Source organism: Mobula birostris, chromosome 1 (genome assembly GCF_030028105.1).
Source record: "Mobula birostris isolate sMobBir1 chromosome 1, sMobBir1.hap1, whole genome shotgun sequence".
Lineage (NCBI taxonomy): Eukaryota > Metazoa > Chordata > Chondrichthyes > Myliobatiformes > Myliobatidae > Mobula > Mobula birostris.
In genome coordinates, this window is record NC_092370.1 from 28,886,588 (window position 1) to 28,905,649 (window position 19,062).

A 19,062-nucleotide genomic window follows, 5' to 3' on the forward strand; every position below is an offset into this window, starting at 1 on the left:
TAACTGCATCGATATATTGGATCAGGTTAGACCCTCAGAGAGCTTGACATGCAGGAACTTGAAATTTCTCACTCTCTCCACTTCCAATCCCTCTATAAGAATTGGTTTAGGTTCCTTCATCTTATCTTTCCTGAAGTCCACAATCAACTCTTTCATCTTACTAACATTGAGTGCAAGATTGTTGCTGTGACATCACTCAACCAGCTGGTATATCTTGCTCCTGTATGCACTATCATCTCCATCTGAGATTTTACCAACAGCAGTTGTATCATCAGTAACTTTATAGAAGGCATTTGAGCTATACCTAGCCACACAGTCATGGGTATAGAGGGAGTAGAGTAGTGGGTTAAGCACACACCAGTGCTGATTGTCAGTGAGGAGGAGATATTATCACCAATCGGTACAGGTAGTGGTCTTCCGGTTAGAAAGTCAAGGATCCAATTGCAGAGGGAGGTACAGCGGCCCAAGATTCACCATCCTTAAAGGCAGCCAACATCGGCCTCTGAGACAGAGATCACAGGGTCACTGGGTGCAGCAGGGATCTTCACAGCTGTAGTTATATTTTCCCTTTCAAAGCAGGCATAGAGAGCGTTGAGTTCATCTGGTAGTGAAGCATCACTGCCGTTCATGCTATCGGGTTTCGCTTGGTAGGAAGTGATGTCTTGCAAGCCCTGCCAGAGTTGACATGCATCCAATGTCGCCTCCAACCTTGCTCGGAATTGTATCTTTGCTCTTGAAATAGCCCTCCGCAAGTCATACCTTGGACAGACCTGGGTCACCAGACTTAAATGCCACAGATCTAGCTGTCAGCAAATGACGTACCTCATGGTTCATCCACAGCTTTTGGTTTTATGTTTCACTGCAGCTTGCCTCTTCTCATCCCTTCCCTTCTGAGCCACAGAGCCATACTCAGTGCCAGAGACCTGGCTGCTGTGGCTGTCCTCTGCTAGGCGATCCCCTCAACAGTATCCCAAGTGCTATACCTGTTGTTGAGGAGAATAGCCACAGGGATACTCTGAATTAGCTCCCTTTTCCCGTTCCCCCTCCTGACTATCGCCCAGTTACCTGTGTACTGCACTTTGGATATAACTACCTCACTGTATCACCTGTTGATCAACCCATCAGCCTCCTGAATGATTGAGAGTTCATCCAGCTCCAGCTCCAGTTCCTGAACATGGTAACTAAGAAGCCGCAGTTGGGTGCACTTCTTGCAGCTGTAGTCATTTGGACACTGGAGATCTCCCTGCTGTCCCACATCTCGCAACAGGAGGATTTCACTATCCTGAGAAGCATTCCCACTGATCTAACTGCGCAATAAGAAAGAAAATTCAAAAAGAGAAAATCTACCAACAGTCTTCAGCCGTTCTTGCCTAAGCCTCTTAATCCTAAACCTAAACCCCGCCTCTAATACTGGCCCACTCACACAATTGCCACTCTGCTTAAACCTAACCTCTTTTTATTGGGTCTTGCCAAGTGACTAATCCAATGTTTCCTCTGGAACTGTGATGTACAGAATGACCCAACTGCTCCTGCTTGCCGCTTTTGAAACATTAAATAGAGTCATCTGCAATACCCATTTTTGCTATCACCTCTAGCAGTAATGTGAATACAAACGTGAATTTGCTATACTGTTGACAACACTAAAGGAGAAATAGTAAGTGTCCCTCCTTACTTTCTCAATAAGCCTTGCATGAGGTACCTTGTGAAATGCCTTGCTGAAATCTATATACCTGTACACTACATCTACTGCTCTACCTTCATCAATGTGTTTAGTCACATCCTCAAAAAATTTAATCAGGCTCGTAAGGCATTACCTGCCTTTGACAAAGCCAGGCTGACTATTCCTAATCATATTATGCCTCTCCAAATCTTCATAAATCCTGCCTCTCTGTGGTAAGGAGGTATGGGATCCAAGGGGACCTTGCTTTGTGGATCCAGAACTGGCTTGCCCACAGAAGGCAAAGAATGATTGTAGACGGGTCATATTCTGCATGGAGGTTGGTGACTAGAGGTGTGCCTCAGGGATCTGTTCTGGGACCCTTACGCTTCATGATTTTTATAAATGACCTAGATGAGGAAGTGGATGGATGGGTTAGTAAGACAAGGAGCAGCTAGTATCTAATAGACATCTGTAGCATGATACGCCGCTGGAAAAGCTATGGCTTTTAGAAATGATACATGTCAACACTAAAGAGCAAAGCCTAGAAAGGTGACTGGTTTATTCAATGACCAAACTTGCAGAAAGAACACATTCAACTGTAAAGGAAGCAGGGAGTTTTACTGAAAAAGCAGTTGTGCTTTGTCATATTAGAATTGACCGAGCTTCATATCCCTGTATCCCTTGAGGAATCAAAGGATTTTGCATGTACATGTTGTTTGTTGGCTGAAAGAAATGCAGGAGGTGCTATTGCGGAAGTTTATTTTTCCTTCTGTAAAACCTTGCTGTCTGGTTGTCCACAAGACAGACAAATCCATAAAGAAATAGGGAATCTTTTCTCCACTACGTCTGGATTTACCTTCAATGGGCAATGGAAGTATTAATACTCAGATAATTGCTAAAAATAAACCATCTATCAACTCTTCAAAGCATTGACAAATCCAGAATTTTTCCCATCAAAATATATATGAATGATTATTAAACAGAAGTAAATTCCCACAATGGCAGGGAACAGGTTAACTAAATTGACAAATTCATGAAATTGCATCAAGATAAAAATGGTACAATCAAAGGTGGGAATTGGAGGGTAGACTGCAAAAGTGAAAGGTATGCAGAAACATTTGATGTATTTGTTCTTTGGTCTTTTGAACAGCAGTACAACAAACATGAGGGGGATACATACAGTAGACTTGATAACATTGTATACAATGCTTATTCAAGGACAAATCCTCGAACGATGTGACAAGCAGGATAAAACCAATGCATGAAAGTGTAGAACAAGAATTTATGGAGATTACTCATGATGACCCAGAACGAGGGGTCACAGTTTGAGGATAAAGGGGAAGTCTTTTAGGACAGAGATTAGGAAAAACTTCTTCACACAGAGAGTGGTGAATCTGTGGAATTCTCTGCCACAGGAAACAGTTGAGGCCAGTTCATTGGCTATATTTAAGAGGGAGTTAGATATGGCCCTTGTGGCTACGGGGATCAGGGGGTATGGAGGGAAGGCTGGTGCAGGGTTCTGAGTTGGATGATGAGCCATGATCATACTGAATGGCGGTGCAGGCTCAAAGGGCTGAATGGCCTACTCCTGCACCTATTTTCTATGTTTCTATGACTTGCAAGATGACACTGGTGACACATGGTGATGTGTTTCAGGTAGCTTAGAAACCTTCTAAATATATTTCTCCTGAACTACAGACCAGTGAGTCTTACTTCAGTGGTTGGTAAGCTGATGGAGAACATCCTGAAAGGCAGGATTTATGAAGATTTGGAGAGGCATAATATGATTAGGAATAGTCAGGCTGGCTTTGTCAAAGGTAGGTCATGTCTCACGAGCCTGATTGAATTTTTTGAGGATGTGACTAAACACATTGATGAAGGTAGAGCTGTAGATATAGTGTACAGGTATATGGATTTCAGCAAGGCATTTCATAAGGTACCTCATGCAAGACTTATTGAGAAAGTAAGGAGGTATTTCACTCCATGGTTTTCGGTCAAGCGCCGGATGCTTGGAGAGATTTGGCAGGGGGCGGGCGCCAGGTGCTCGGCCGGGGGTCGTGGTCAAGTGGTCGGTGACTTGGGCCAGCTCCCCGCCCCCCCCAGACTTAGTCTGGTGAGTAGGGTGTGAGGACACCCAGCAGGACTAAAAGAAACAAGACCTGACAAAGAGCAGATGAGCTCCTTGTGAACCAATGGCCATCTTCCGTGGAAGAGAGCAAAGCCTCAGCACATATCTACGAATCGTATGCTTTGCACCTAGTTAGAAGAGACATGATGAACTTGGGTGCTGCACCGTGTGCCTGGACCTGCCCACGGCCTTCGCCTAAGGAAGGGCCGAGCTCAAAGAAGCGGTCGCGGCTGGAGGCTGACGCGGCCGCGGGCTCGTGTTCGGCAGGGGCGGCGGCGGGCGGTGCCAAAGTGGCCAGTGAGAACAAACTGGAGGAGAGGCTGTACTCGGTGCTGTCGCAAGATCGAAGAAGATGGAGGTGCATAGCTGCCAACCCCAGATTCAGGACAGCACCCACTGACTGACTGACTGACTGACTGGAGGAGGTATGGGATCCAAGGGCACCTTGCTTTGTGGATCCAGAACTGGCTTGCCCACAGAAGGCAAAGAGTGGTTGTAGATGGGTCATATTCTGCATGGAGGTCGGTGACTAGTGGTGTGCCTCAGGGATCTGTTCTGGGACCCTTGCTCTTCGTGATTTTTATAAATGACCTGGATGAGGAAGTGGAGGGATGGGTTAGTAAATTTGCTGATGACACAAAGGTTGAGGGTGTTGTGGATAGTGTGGAGGGCTGTCAGAGGTTACAGTGGGACATTAATAGGATGCAAAAATGGGCTGAGAAGTGGCAGATGGAGTTCAACCCAGATAAGTGTGAGGTGGTTCATTTTGGTAGGTCAAGTATGATGACAGAATATAAGACTCTTGACAGTGTGGAGGATCAGAGGGATTGGGGTCCAAGTTCACAGGTCACTCAAGGCTGCTGCGCAGGTTGACTCTGCGGTTAAGAAAGCATACGGTGTATTGGCCTTCATCAATCGTGGAATTGAGTTTAAAAGCTGAGAGGTAATGTTGCAGCTATATAGGACCGCACTTGGAGTACTGTGCTCAGTTCTGGTCGCCTCACTATAGGAAGGATGTGGAAACCATGTGCAGGGGAGATTTACAAGGACATTGCCTGGATGTTTACAAGGCACATGCCTTATGAGAATAGGTTGAGTGAACGCGGCCTTTTTTCCTTGGAGTGGCGGAGGATGAGAAGTGACCTGAGAGGAGTGTATAAGATGATGAGAGGCATTGATCGTATGGATAGTCAGAGGCTTTTTCCCAGGGCTGAAATGGCTAGGATGAGAGGACACAGTTTTAAGGTGCATGGAAGTAGGTACAGAGGAGATATCAGGGGTAAGTTTTTTACACAGAGAGTGGTGAGTGCGTGGACTGGGCTGCTGGTGATGGTGGTGGAGACGGATACGATAAGAATCTTTTAAGAGACTCTTGGACAGGTATATGGAGCTCGGAAAAATAGAGGGCTATGGGTAACCCTAGGTAATTTCTCAGGTAAGGACATGTTCAACACAGCTTTGTGGGCTGAAGGGCCTGTTTTGTGTTGTAGGTTTTTCTATGTTTACACGCATGGCAATCTGCAAACTGTAGTTTCCCTTGAAGTAATGCACTTATAAAACATGTTAATGAACTAGCAATTTCACAGCCTTCTGAAGACTTGGTGAACTTAACTTTCAAGCATGATTTTATAGTACTTTTAAGTGGATGAAGGTGCATTGCAATAGTCAAAAGAGAGGGAGGTCAGGAGGTTTCCAAGCCAGGCTAAAATCATGGGGTATCAAAATTCTTCTACCAGCATCTTGTTAGCAAATGTATTGTAGAGTTGCTGGAGAACAATATCGAGGACCTAAGGGCAAGACTGCTGTGTCAGAGGGTAGTGAGGCCAGCTGAGAAGATCATCGGGGTCTCTCTTCTCGCCATTAGCGACATTTACACCACACGCTGCATCTGCAAAGCAAACAGCATTATGAAGGACCCCACGCACCCCTCATATGAACTCTTCTCCCTCCTGCCATCTGGCAAAAGGCACTGAAGTATTCGGGCTCTCATGACCAGACTATGTAACAGTTTCTTCCTCCAAGTCATCAGACTCCTCAATACCCAGAGCCTGGACTGACACCAACCTACTGCCCCCTACTGTGCCTATTGTCTTGTTTATTATTTATTGTAATGCCTGCACTGTTTTGTGCACTTTATGCAGTCCTGGGTAGGTCTGTAGTCTAGTGTAGTTTGGTGTTTTTTTTAAGTAGTTCAATGTAGTTTTTGTATTGTTTCATGTAGCACCATGGTCCTGAAAAACGTTGTCTCATTTTTACTATGAACTGTACCAGCAGTTATGGTCGAAATGACAATAAAAAGTGACTTGACTTGACCGTTCTACATATGTAAGCTAACGTCCTAAAAAGCCAGTGAGTTGGGGGTGAGGCCTTTCCAACTGTCTCAATATTGAGGACTGAAACTGGCCATTTAGGTTGGAAGGACTTTGCCTGGAACGGTCTTTGCCAATCAGCTATATTCACCTTGGGAGAATGTGCCTGGGAACATGTCTGAAGAACCAGCCCAGAGGGAATGCACGCGTGCCTGATTTGCCATTAATTGGAAGATCTGCCCTATTAGTTCTTGAATACAATCTGCAATCTCATTAGTTCATTTACTGTTTTCAAAACCTTTTCTGTATGCACTTTAATCATATGCCACTTTATTAAATGAGACAATATTTGAATCACTTAATTTGCTATTTTAAAAGATAACCTTCATGGTTTTCATTATTTTATGTTTAATCACAATATTTAAACTGGGTTAATTACCTTCCAACCAGTAAAACAAAAACAGAAAATATAGAAAATATAGGACAGAGCAGGTCAGGCTGTATCTGTCAAAGAGAAAAAGAGTTTACATTTCAGGTTCAAGACTCCCCATCAGAACTGAGTAAACAAAGAAGACAGTTAAATTAAGCTGCAGGGAGGATGGGAAAGAAGGATGTCTCTGATAGGATAAAACTGAGCTGACCATGAGGACATGCCTGTATCTGACCAGTAAGTGAATAGGAGCAGTTAGCGAATGAGACCATACATACAATGAATAACACAGGATTTGTGAAAAGCACAGCAGGAGGACAAACTATGACATACATTACAATATATATTAAATGCAGAGATATCTGATTGCTTACACTTTATCCATAGTTAAGCGTGAGACAAGTTGGTTTTGTTGCTGGATTTTTGTACCCAAAATATTATTTGCATGCCTAAAGAGAAAAAAAGTGCAAGATTACCTTATCTTTTCTAAAAGAGCAGCATGCTGCATAAATTAATAAGTCAAAAAATTCTACCCTGTTTAATGTAAGAGTAATAATCTATCTGTCATTTACATTGTGCTGATGAAGGCAACCCAATGTGCAGTTTTCTTTCCCTTTCACTTCCCTGTCTCAGTGACTATAATCATGGTAGGTTATCCTGCTTTAATCTCTAGGGCTCAACTTTTTGCTTTTAAAGATACAGATTCATGATAGGAAATCATAAATAGGAAGCTTGTAAATGATACCAAAAGAGGGAAGTTGATGGATGGGATAAAATTTGCAGATTGCGGAAAGATTGATAGAAGGTAATTGATAAAGGAGTGGTTTAGAGAAAGTAAATAATGGAAATTTTACAATTCTCAGAAGGCTTAATGGCCAATGATTGCAGATTTAAAATTTTGATCAAAGGATACGAGGATGTAAATATACACACTTTTATTGAAAAGGTAGTTAGATATGGGATTTGTAAACACAAAATAATCTGCAGATGCTGGGGTCAAAACAACACTCACAACACGCTAGAGGAACTCAGCAGGTCGGGCAGCAACCGTAGAAATGATGAGTCAATGTTTCGGGCCGGAACCCTTCATCAGGACTGTAGGGGGAAGGAGCAGAAATCTGACGTAGACTGGGGGACCGCTTCGTCGAGAACCTCTGCTCTGTCCGACAAAACAGACAGGATCTCCCAGTAGCCACCCACTTCAACTCTGCTTCCCACTCCTATTCAGATATGTCCATACATGGCCTCCTCTACTGCCATGATGAGGCCAAACTCAGGTTGGAGGAGCAACACCTCATATACCGTCTAGGTAGTCTCCAGCCCCTTGGTATGAACATAGAATACTCCATCTTCTGGTAATTCCCTCCCCCTCCCTTCCCCTATCCCTATGTCACTGTGCCCCCTCCCCCAGCTGCCTACCACCTCCCTCATGGTTCCACCTCCTTCTACTACCCATTGTGTTTTCCCCTATTCTTTCTTCACCTTTCCTGCCTATCACCTCCCTGCCTCCCTTCCCCCACCCCTTTATCTTTCCCCTTACTAGTTTTTCACCTGGAACCTACCAGCCTTCTCCTTCCCACCCTCCCCCCACCTTCTTTATAGGGCCTCTGTCCCTTCCCCCTACAGTCCTGATGAAGGGTTCCGGCCCGAAACGTCGACTCATCATTTCCATGGATGCTGCCCGACCTGCTGAGTTCCTCCAGCGTGTTGTGAGTGTAGATATGGGATTCATCGTCTTTAATGGTGGTGGAAATAGAGCCATTAGTGTCTTCCAGAAGGAACTGAATGGATGCCTGTTAAAGAACAGTTTGCAAACTCATGGGGAAAGAGCAGGAGAATGATGCTGTAGTGGGATTGAGCATTTACATGATGGGCTCAACTGCCTCTGCCTGTTCTGTAATGATTCTAAGTATCAGAAAGTAGCTTGTTGGACACGAAAATGGCAAATGGAATTTAATGAAAAAGCTGTGAAGTTAGGGTTTTACAAAGGGCAAACATGATATTACATAATACCAAGATTGCAAAATACAAGAAGAACCTTGTAGTGTATGCCCACAGGTGGCAGAATAAGTAGATATATTAATTAAGAAGACATATGGGATTCTTGCCTTCATTAGCAGATAGCTAGCATTAGCTGGGAGCAGGAAAGTCATGCTAGAAATGTACATTCCTAGTTCTGTCACAATAGAGGTTTTGTGTACAATTCTGGTAACCACATTTCAGGAAGGATGCAATAACACTTGTAGGCTTGCAAGGATAGTAAATAATTTGTAAGTGGTTATGTAAATGCTGTGATTTTTTTGAAAGGATAAAGCTATGAGCATGAATGCCCTGTTTATCTTGGATAAGATGTCTATAACAAAGGACCTAGGTATGGAGGAGAGTTGAGAAAATTTATTTTAGCAAAGTATAGAAGGGTTCTGGAACGCATTACTTGAAAGAGTGAAGTCCAAGATCTCATCACATTCAAATATACTTGGATGAGAACTTGAAAAGTGATAAGCTAGAAGGATGAGAAATAAAAGCCGGGAAGTGGAGTTACCCTGTGGAATTAATAATTTCTCATTTTTTAACTTTGACAAAATTATCTTCTTTTGCTCTTAGTCTACCTGTTTGGTATTTAACTCTTTAAATTGTAAAGGGAACATTGCCAAAAGGGCAATGTTACAATAGTCATGGAAGAATACAATATGCAGTTGGATTGGGAAATCAGGTTGGTATGGGATTCCAAGTGGGGGAATTTCTAGAATGTCTACAAGATAGCTTTTTAGAGCAGCTCATGGTTGAGCCCTCTAGAGAATCCGCTATTCTGAGTTGGGTATTGTGCAATGAACGGGAATTGATTAGAGAGCTTAAGGTAAAAGAACCCTGAGGGAAAAGTGATCATAATATGATCAAATTCACCTTGAAATTTGAGAAGGAGTAGCTGAAGTCATATGTATCAGTATTACAGTAGAGTAAGTGAAATCACAGAGCCATGAGGAGAGTTGGCCAGAATTGATGGAAAAAAACACTGACAGGGAAGATGGCAGAGCAGCAATGGCTGGAATTTCTGGAAGCAATTCAGAAGGCACAGGATATACACATCCCAAAGAGGAAGAAGTATTCTAAAGGAAAGATGACACAACTGTGGTAACAAGGCCAACAAAAAAGCCAAAGTGAGGGCCCATAATAGAGCAAAAATAAATGGGAAGTTAGTCAGCGAGAGCAGATGGTGTATACCCCAGGGTACTGAAAGAGGTGGCTGAAGAGATCATGGAGGCATCTTTCAAGAATCACTAGATTCTGGAATGGTTCCTAAAGTCTGGAAAATTGCAAATGTCACTCCACTCTTCAAGAAGGGAGAGAGGCAGATCAAAGGAAATTATAGGTGAATTAGTTTGACCTCAGTGGTTGTGATTGGGAAGATGTTGGACTGTTAAGGATGGAGTCTCAGGGTATTTGGAGGCACATGATAGAATGGGCCATAGTCCATAGTCCATTTTGCCTGACAAATCTGTAGGACTTCTTTAAAGAAATAACAAGCAGGGTAGACAAAAGAGAATCAGTGGATGTTGTGCACTTGGATTTTCAGAAGGTCTTTGACAAGATGTCACACCAAGGCTGCTTAACAAGCTATGTGCCCATGGTATTACTGGTAAGAATCTAGCATAGATAAGATAGTGGCTGACTGGCAGGAGTGGGAATAAAGGGAGTCAGTGACTATTGGTGTTCCACAAGAGTCTGTGTTGGGACTGATACTTTTTACATTATATATCAATGATTTGAATGATGCAATTGATGGCTGTGTTGCAAAGTTTGCAGACAATATTAAGATAGGTGAAAGGGCAGGAAGTTTTGAGGAAACAGGGAGATGACAGAAGGACTTAGACATTAAGAGAATTGGCAAAGAAGTGGGAGATGGAATACAGTGTCGGGTTGTGTATGGTCATGCACTTTGGTAAAAGAAATGAAAGAGACGACTATTTTCTAAATGGACAGAAAATATAGAAATCTGAGGTGCAGAGGGATTTGGGAGTCCTTGTGTAGGATTCCCTTAAGGTTAATTTGCAGGTTGAGCCTGTGGTGAGGAAGGCAAATGCAATCGTAACACCCAGGGAAAGGTTTCACTGCTAACATAATGGTCTTTCTGTAGAAGTTCCGTGTTTGGGTTATGGTTAGAGATAACGGTGCTTTGGAACGTGAGCTGTCCAATGAGGGGAATGTGCTTTAGTGTTGTGTGCCTGACACCGGTGTGAGCTGGGTCCTTTGTTCAGTGGGAGATGAAGAGAGAAGATGCTGAACAGATCTGGTTGTAGGATTCGACCCAGTATAGGGGACCATGGTTCAATGGAGCAAAGTGCCAGGGTCTACTGAGGATTGGTGACTATGTGTGACTTTTGGTAGAGTTGAGCTCCAACATATGCACATTTGATTGTTTAATTATAATGGGCCTATTTTGTTTCTTCTTTCTTTTCTTTACTAACACTTTAGTTAAGTTGAGATTCATAAATATAATTCCTTTAATTGTATGCCGTGTGCTGTCTGTTATTTCTTGGTACTGAGTTGTAACAGGGTAGCAGATTACACAGCATCCACACAAACCAGGGTTCTGGGTGGGAGAGCCGTCTCAATCTCACGGTTTGGTGGGACCAGAGTGTGTATTCCTTAGATTTACACAGCCAAGGAAGCCAGGCGGTTTCACAATATTAGCATTAATTTCAAGAGGACTAGAATGTAAAAGCACGGAGACTTTATAAAGCACTGGTGAGGCCTCGCTTGGAGTATTGTGTGCAGTTTTGGGCCCCTTAGAAAGGATGTGCTGAAACTGGAGAGGGTTCAAGGCAAACCCATGAAAATGACTCCAGGATTAAACAGCTTGTCATATTAAAAGCATTTAATGGTTCTGGGCCTGTAGTCACTGGAATTTAGAAAAATGAGGGTGAACTAATTGAAACCTATTGAATGGTAAAAGGCCTTGATAGAATAGATGTGGAAAGGATGTTCCCTATGGTAGGAGTGTCTAAGACCAGAGGATGCTGCCTCAAAATAGAAGGGTGTCCTTTTAAACTAGAGATGAAGAGGAATTTCTTTAGCCAGAGAGTGGTGCATCTGTGGAATTCAATGCCACATGCATCTGTGGAGGCCAAGTCTTCATGTATATTCAAAGCACAGGTTGATAGATTCATGACTAGTCAGGGCATGAAGGGTTATGGTCAGAAGGTTAGAGATTCGGGCTGAGAGGAAAAATGGATCAGCCACGATGAAATGGTGGAGCAGACTCTATCGGCCAAATGGCCTAATTCTGCTCCTATATCTTAAAGTCCTATGGAAAAGCTGGTGTTTATGTGAGAAATGCAAATGTAAATACAACTTGTATAAGAGGAAGAAAACAGAAACATCCATTTTTGAAACCAAGTCCAAGAGTTTATATTGCATTTGTTTATTTTGAAGACAAAATTTGAAAAGAAGAAATCTTGGGATAAATGAATATTTATGCATTAAATCATCACAGCATTGATAAGCAATAACCTTCCTCACACAGCCTCCTGAATTAAGTCTTGGTGTATTTGTTAGATATGCTGTCAGAAATTTACTTGTCAATGGTATGGACGTATATAAGGTGATACAGCTAATTTTTTTGTCATATGTAAGTACCGCCTTTGGATGAGTGACTGTTACCTTCATCAAATAAAATGTCATTTTGTTAGTTATGGTGACCCAATAATTCTTATGTTTCCTCTGTAAATTGCATGCTACTTCATTTTTTTTTGTTTTCTCTTGCTGATAATTAAGTACAGTGGATTCTAGTTAATTAGGCCATTGGTTACTGAGAGCAGCCACTTATTTGGGGCAACGCTTAAAGAACAAAAACTGATCGAGAAAATTGCCTGGATTCCTCTTGTTTATTTGTGACATTATGCTTCTTAATTGGGACAGGAGACTTGCTGAACAGGTTCTCACTTTTGTCAGTGGCATGCACTTGTGTGGCTGTTAAGACGCTACACCATATTTGGAGTCACAAACATGAGGAATTCTGCCAGCAACTTTTATGTGTGTTGCACCATATTTAGAGTGAACAGTTTTTAAATAGTGTCAGTTGTGTGTGTTTGTGTTCTAAAACCAGAGATCTTTGTTGCTGATAGCATTAAATAAGCAGTGAGACAATTCAGAACTGTTTTGCACTCTGCAGTTTTCAAGCATTCAGGCTTGAAGACGTCAGAAATGGCCAGGAATGAAACTAAAATGATTTCACTACTTCAACAAGTTAAGAACTATGAGGAATTTGAAGGTATTGGTAATCATCATGAATTTTACCTTTGTTCTCCTGGACACTCAACTCTCCTCTGGGGCTCCAAGTAGCTTTTTTTGCATGCAACAATGGCCACATCCTGGTACAACTGCCTTAATAGGTGGGCTAAACAATGTGAGGGTAGCCAGCAATTTTCATAGCCTGGTGAGACTGGGACATGGCTGTCCTAGCAGGCAAAGCCAACTCTGGCAAACTGAGCAGATGAGATCTACAGAGGGATCCAAGGGTCAGGAAGATAGTTCTACAATGCCCCATGGAGAGTGAAGAGCGTGATGAGGCACAGAAGTCATGGTCATCCACTGCAACCAGGGAAGACCCCAGTTGTGATGTACCATGGATCTATACTACCGAGGATGAGAGAGTGGAACTTCCCCAGTACAACAGCTTGTCCTCCTTAAAAACTCTCCTCTACAGGTTTCCTGTAATTGTCGTATGCAATGAACAACCACCAGTAATATTGGTAGTCTAATTTGTTTTGTATTTCATTTGAATGCATAATTTCTTACTCAGTTAAACAGTAGTTTGTCTTTTGTATACATTTTTAACTATTTCCATGAAAGTTTGGCCAAAATGTAACTGGTCCTGATGTGTCCCAATTAACTGGAATCCACTGTATTTGTTTTTGTACAGTGATCTTTCCTTTTATTTTTAAAGTATGGTCTATGTTGCTTTAGAGCAGGGGTTCCCAACATTTTTTTATGCCATGGAACAATACCATTAACCAAGGGGTCCATGGACCCCAGGTTGGGAACTCTTGCTTTAGAGACATAATTGGTACCTAATTTGTGCACATGTATGTCCTGCAAACTGTAATTATGACAGTAACTATTAAACTTATTCTTGTTGGTGTTGGCTGAAGGTCAGTTGTTGATCAGGATCATTGGAAGAGCTTCTCTTTCCCTTTCAAAAAGTGCTGTGAGATCTTTCACAACCACTGGATCAGGCAGATAGGACATCTGATAGACGAATTAGGTGGAGCAAAGCTATATCACATGAATACCAGAGTAGGTGCCAGGAGGAGGTAGTTGAACTGGAGAGCTTTGTAACAATTCATGCTTGGTCAATGTCAATTTTAAATCTTAGATTACAGCTAACTAAAGATGTTAAGGGTAATGGGGTGAAATGGATTTAAAGTGAAAAATTAGATAGAATTTCTTTGTATGGCAGACCCAGGCATGAGGGGCTAAATATATTCTAATGTCACAATAACATTGAGGCAAAATGGACTGATTGACATCCTTCTGTACTGTGAAATTCCAAAGTTAAGCAATGATAAGTTGTCCTCACCCTTGCTCTGTGATCCATTCTTTAACACTCGAAACCATTAATTCACTTTCTTCTTGGAGCCGATTGTTGTCACTTTGTGCAGCTTCCAGTGCTTGTTTCTGGGCTTCCAGCTGTGGGTGCAGACAGATAAAAGAGGGAGAGAAATCATTTAAATCTCAAACTCAAGTATCTCTATTAAATTGTTCTTTGCCTAGGAGTGTTGTAGTCTTCACTAATTTCCAAAATCTCCCTCAAATTTGCTTGTAATATTTTATTTTGATTAAAGCTCTTCACAAAGCAAGCTACACTATGTAAAAGGAAATGCTCTAAAATTTGTCAATACGTGCATTTGCTCTTCAACAATGTGCATCTGTATTTTTTTGGGAATGAACTGAAAAGAAAACAATTTCTAGTTTACCACACATCACTCCAGAAATACCACTAGATTATTCTGGGTGACTCATCCTTGGACCCCTGAGGTGATTTTCACTTCTGAGCACAAGTGATATTACTAAACCTTGAGGTTATCACTTTTTTTAAATATTATGGTGGAAGGTGAACCATCCTCACCCCAGAGTAACTATCATTGGGCACTCCTTGGACAACTAAATCTTCTTAGTTGTCCCAAGAGTGCTTTGCTGGAATGCCTCTTAACTTCACCTTGAGACCACTGCATTGCAATAACCATCTCCTACCACTTTCTCCCTGAACCACTCTGATCTTTATCCTGAGCATACAATAATCCCCCAAAGCCCAGTCCATAATCTCCTGATAGCCATGAGGCTTCTTCTCCAACCCCGATCTCCCTCTCCTGTGAACTTCAAAACCCCTGATATAGACTGTATTTCTGCTTCCTTGCTTATCCAAATATCTCATTCTCAACCTGATTCTTGGAAAAAAATCTCTCTCCCAATCAACACAACACAAAGCTCCAAAACATCTCCACACCAACACCTCACACCAAGGTATAGAATGGAAATATATAATACAACTTATTAACTTTTTCCATGACATTCCCTATCATACAGAACTATAGGGAATATCATGAAAACAGCAACTATCATCTCTGTCTTAATTTATATTGCTGTGTGCAGCCAGCAAGCCTCCAGACTTTACTGGTTTCACAGATTCTGTTAGGCATGACTTAGATGTTGAAACTTAAATACATCCATATCTCATAAAGGAGAGATGACTGTGGTTGCAAAAAGTGGTGTGTTATTTTAAAATTGAATCTTTACAAATATGTTTTTATAATAGTTATGCATTAAGGTTTTGGTAGTAGTGGTGAAAAGGAGTAAAATGATCCTGTATGGTCAGAGGGAGCAGGAAGCAGTCAGGTAATAGCAGGAGATAACAACAGAGTTCTCAGTCAGGACTGTGGTTCCAAGGGCATACATGCAGCAAATGACAATGTTTTATTCTCTCACAAATTCTCAAGCTGACTGAATTTCTCTTCAAATGTCATACTCCACAATTAAATGTCCCCTCTGTCTCCTTTGTTCAAAGATACCAATCTCAGTCTAGACAGGTTCTGCACATAACTATAATTCTCCAGCCCAGACAACATCCTCTTAATACTGCTCTGGGCTGTCTCTCGTGCAATCACATCTTTTTTGTACCATGATGGCACATGAAGTTATAAATTAGGAGCAGGAATAGGCCACTCGGCTCCTCAAGCAGACCCCGCCATTCAATAAAATCATGGCTGATCTTATTGTTACCTCAGTTTTCTATTCCACTGAGCCTTTAACACCTCATAATTCAAAAAAACCTGTCAAGTGCTGCCTAAGAAATTTTCAAAGTCTCTCCCACTACTACTCTTTGAGGAAGAGAGTTCCAAGTCTCAGAAGTTACAGGGGTAAAAATTGCCTTATCCCCAACTTAAAGAGTTTAAATAGTTCTATATTTTTCCCATTAGCAGAAACATTCTCTCCACAGCTACCTTGCCAAGACCCCCAGGATCTCATACATTTCAATAAAAATCCTCTCTCACTTTTCTAAACTGCAGCCAATGTAAGCCTTGCCTGTCCAACCTTTTCTCAGATAAAATGCCCATTCCATGAATCATTCTAAAAAAGCTTCTTAAACTGATTACAATTCATTCGTCACCTTCCTTAACCAATGGATTTAAAGTGAGAGAGGTAAAGTTAAAAAATTGATTTGTGAGGTATAAAGAGGAGAGGGAGGGGTAAGACAGGGGCCAGTAGGTTTGTTTACTCCACGCTTACTTTCTAAATCCAGTTTGGCCTCTTCCCATTTTGCATCAGAATCAGAATCAGGTTTAATATCACTGGCATTTGTCATGAAACTTGTTAACTTTACAGCAGCAGTACAATGCAATACATGATAAATAAATATAGAGGGGAAAATCCTGAATTGCATTAAGTATATAAATGTCTATTAAACAGTTAAGTTAAAATAAGCAGTGCAAACAAAATCAGAAATAAAAAATAGTGAAGTTCAATGTCCATTTAGAAATCTGATGGCAGAAAGGAAGAAGCTGTTTCTGAATCACTGAGTGTGTGCCTTCAGGCTTCTGTACTTCATTCCTAATGGTAACAGTGTGAAGAAGACATATTCTGGGAGGTGGTGATCTTTAATGATGGCTGCTGCCTTCCTAAGGCACCACTCCTTGAAGATGTCCTGGATTCTACAGAGGCTAGTACCCATGATGGAGCTGACTAATTCTACAAGTTTCTGCGACTTACTTCTATCTTGTGCAGTAGCCCCCCCCGACCCCGTACCAGACAATGATGCAGCCAATCAGAATGCTCTCCACAGTATATTTGTAAAAGTTTTTGAGTGTTTTAGTTGACAAACCATATCTTCTCAAACTCTGAATAAAATGTAGCCACTGTCTTGCCTTCTTTATAGCTTCTTTAGGTCCTCAGAGATATCGACACCTAGAACTTAAAATTGATCACTCTCCACTTCTGATCCCTCTATGAGGATTGGTTTGTGTTCCCTCTCCTTACCCGTCCTGAAGTCTACAGTCAGCGCTTTGGTCTGACTGATGTTGGGTGCAAGCTTGTTGCTGTGACACTATCAACACGTGTGATTTCCTTCTCACGGCCAAGCTGGTCTAACCTCATCTAATGACATTCTTTCAAGGATATTGGTCCTGGCCCTAATGACATGCAACATGTCTGGTTGATAAGTGTCCTGTCTCCCCAAGAACTGTCACAAGAATCCAACCCATCACTCCAAACAATATTTTTTGTCACATGTTCTTTGAACTTTCCTCCTATTCCTGTATTGAATGATGTGAAGGACTGTAGCCATCCAAAAATTACCAAAATCGTGGCACCTCCTGCTTTCCTTTTTGGTCCTGAAGCAGGGTCTCAGACTGAAACATCAATTGTTTGATCATTTCCATGAATGCTGCCTGACATGCTGGGCTCCTTCAGCATTTTGTGAGTATTGCAAAAATTACGCTTTGAGCATCCCAGAAACTGATTATCTCCTGGGACTTTCAAGCACAACAGTCTCTAGAGTTTACAGAGAATGGTGCAAATAAAAAGAAACATCCAGTGAGCGGCAGTTCTCTGGACAAAAAATGCCTTGTTATTGAGAGAAGTCAGATTAGAATGGTCAGACTGCTTCAAACTGTTAGGAAGGTGACAATAACTCAAATAACCTCTCGTTACAACAGTAGTGTGCAGAAGAGTTACAACAGAGGAAGATCATGAGTATACTCAGTGGTGACTTTATTAGGCACAAGGGGTACCTAATAAAGTGGCTATAGAGTAGATGTGCAAGAACACAGAAAGTGCAGTGTATTAGGTGCAAGAACCGCAACAGGGCAGACTGCAAGATTAAAAGTTTGGCTTTTATCATGTGAGAGGTTGTTCAAATATTGGACATCAGTAAAAGCTGACTTCAGCTTGGTGCAATGGGTCCCCCGTATCCTCTGCTCGAAGGGAAAAAGAACTTTGACTGGATATCAGAATACAGATCACTAAACCAAGATCACTAACTGTGGAACTTTGACTGGATATCAGAATACAGATCACTAAACCAAGAATCATGAGATAATGAGCTATTCCCCTGTAGCTCTTCATGGTCTCTTGCCAAACATCAAGTACTTTGCATCTCTTATTTGGTTCTGGGATTCCTATCTACGGTATTTTATTTAATATCTCTTGGTTTTGATCATGTTATGTGGCTAGTCTTATGTTGGTCAGAGTGGTCATGTTATGTGCATGTTATATTTTGCTATATAAGTGTCAAATGATATTTACTTTACAAATGCAAGTTATTGACATCTATTTTGTATTAACAAATATAATCTCTTTAAAATTTGGTTTCTTTGACCATCAGTGCTCATTTATTTATTTAATCAATTTAAGTTTTTTACTTAATACATTATGTTTAGTTTTCTTATGAATAATCAGTATGTAAGACAGATTCACATCAACACTGAGAGAACACATGTAACGATAATAATGTGGATGACATATGCAGATATGTTTGAATTTGATTTGAATCAGAGAAAAAAATATGAGTTGAACCATGTTCAGGCACTGATGTAAAGATGTTTTTTTTTGTTGCAGCAACACCTTCCAGTTAGAAATGGGACATAGATGACAAAACTGTTATACATTTACATTTACCACATTAGACCCCTTAAACTTTCATTAATCAAAGGCTGACTCAGATTATACACCAAAGGATTATTTACTAAAAGCAAAATTGTAACTGTTCTCAGGTGATCAACAATGTTTTTATTGTACAACTAATCTACATTTATTATTATAGCCAAAGCTATAATAATAAATGTAAGGGCACATAAATTCTAGTTTGAATATTCATTGTGAAATTAGTGCAATATAATTGGATAGAGTGGGAAGAATTTTTGAGAAAAGCTATTTCTGACAAATTAGCATCCTTTCCTTGACATTCTGACAAATTCTAGTAGGAAACAGATGTGGGAGCTTACCAAATGAATAGTGTTATTAATAAATAATGCTCCTGATT

General features: G+C 41.3%; 1 protein-coding gene across 11 annotated transcripts in view; it reads right to left on the bottom strand.

Moving 5' to 3' along the window:
- LOC140195234 (uncharacterized) overlaps nt 1-19,062 on the bottom strand; it is a 665,367-nt gene that overhangs the window by 130,647 nt on the left and 515,658 nt on the right. For all 11 annotated transcript variants that reach the window (XM_072253281.1, XM_072253262.1, XM_072253330.1 and 8 more), the window contains 2 exons: nt 14,107-14,216; nt 6,902-6,976 (listed from right to left, as the gene is read on the bottom strand). In XM_072253281.1, the coding sequence (XP_072109382.1) occupies nt 6,902-6,976; nt 14,107-14,216 (185 nt within the window). The remainder of the gene's footprint in view (nt 1-6,901; nt 6,977-14,106; nt 14,217-19,062) is intronic.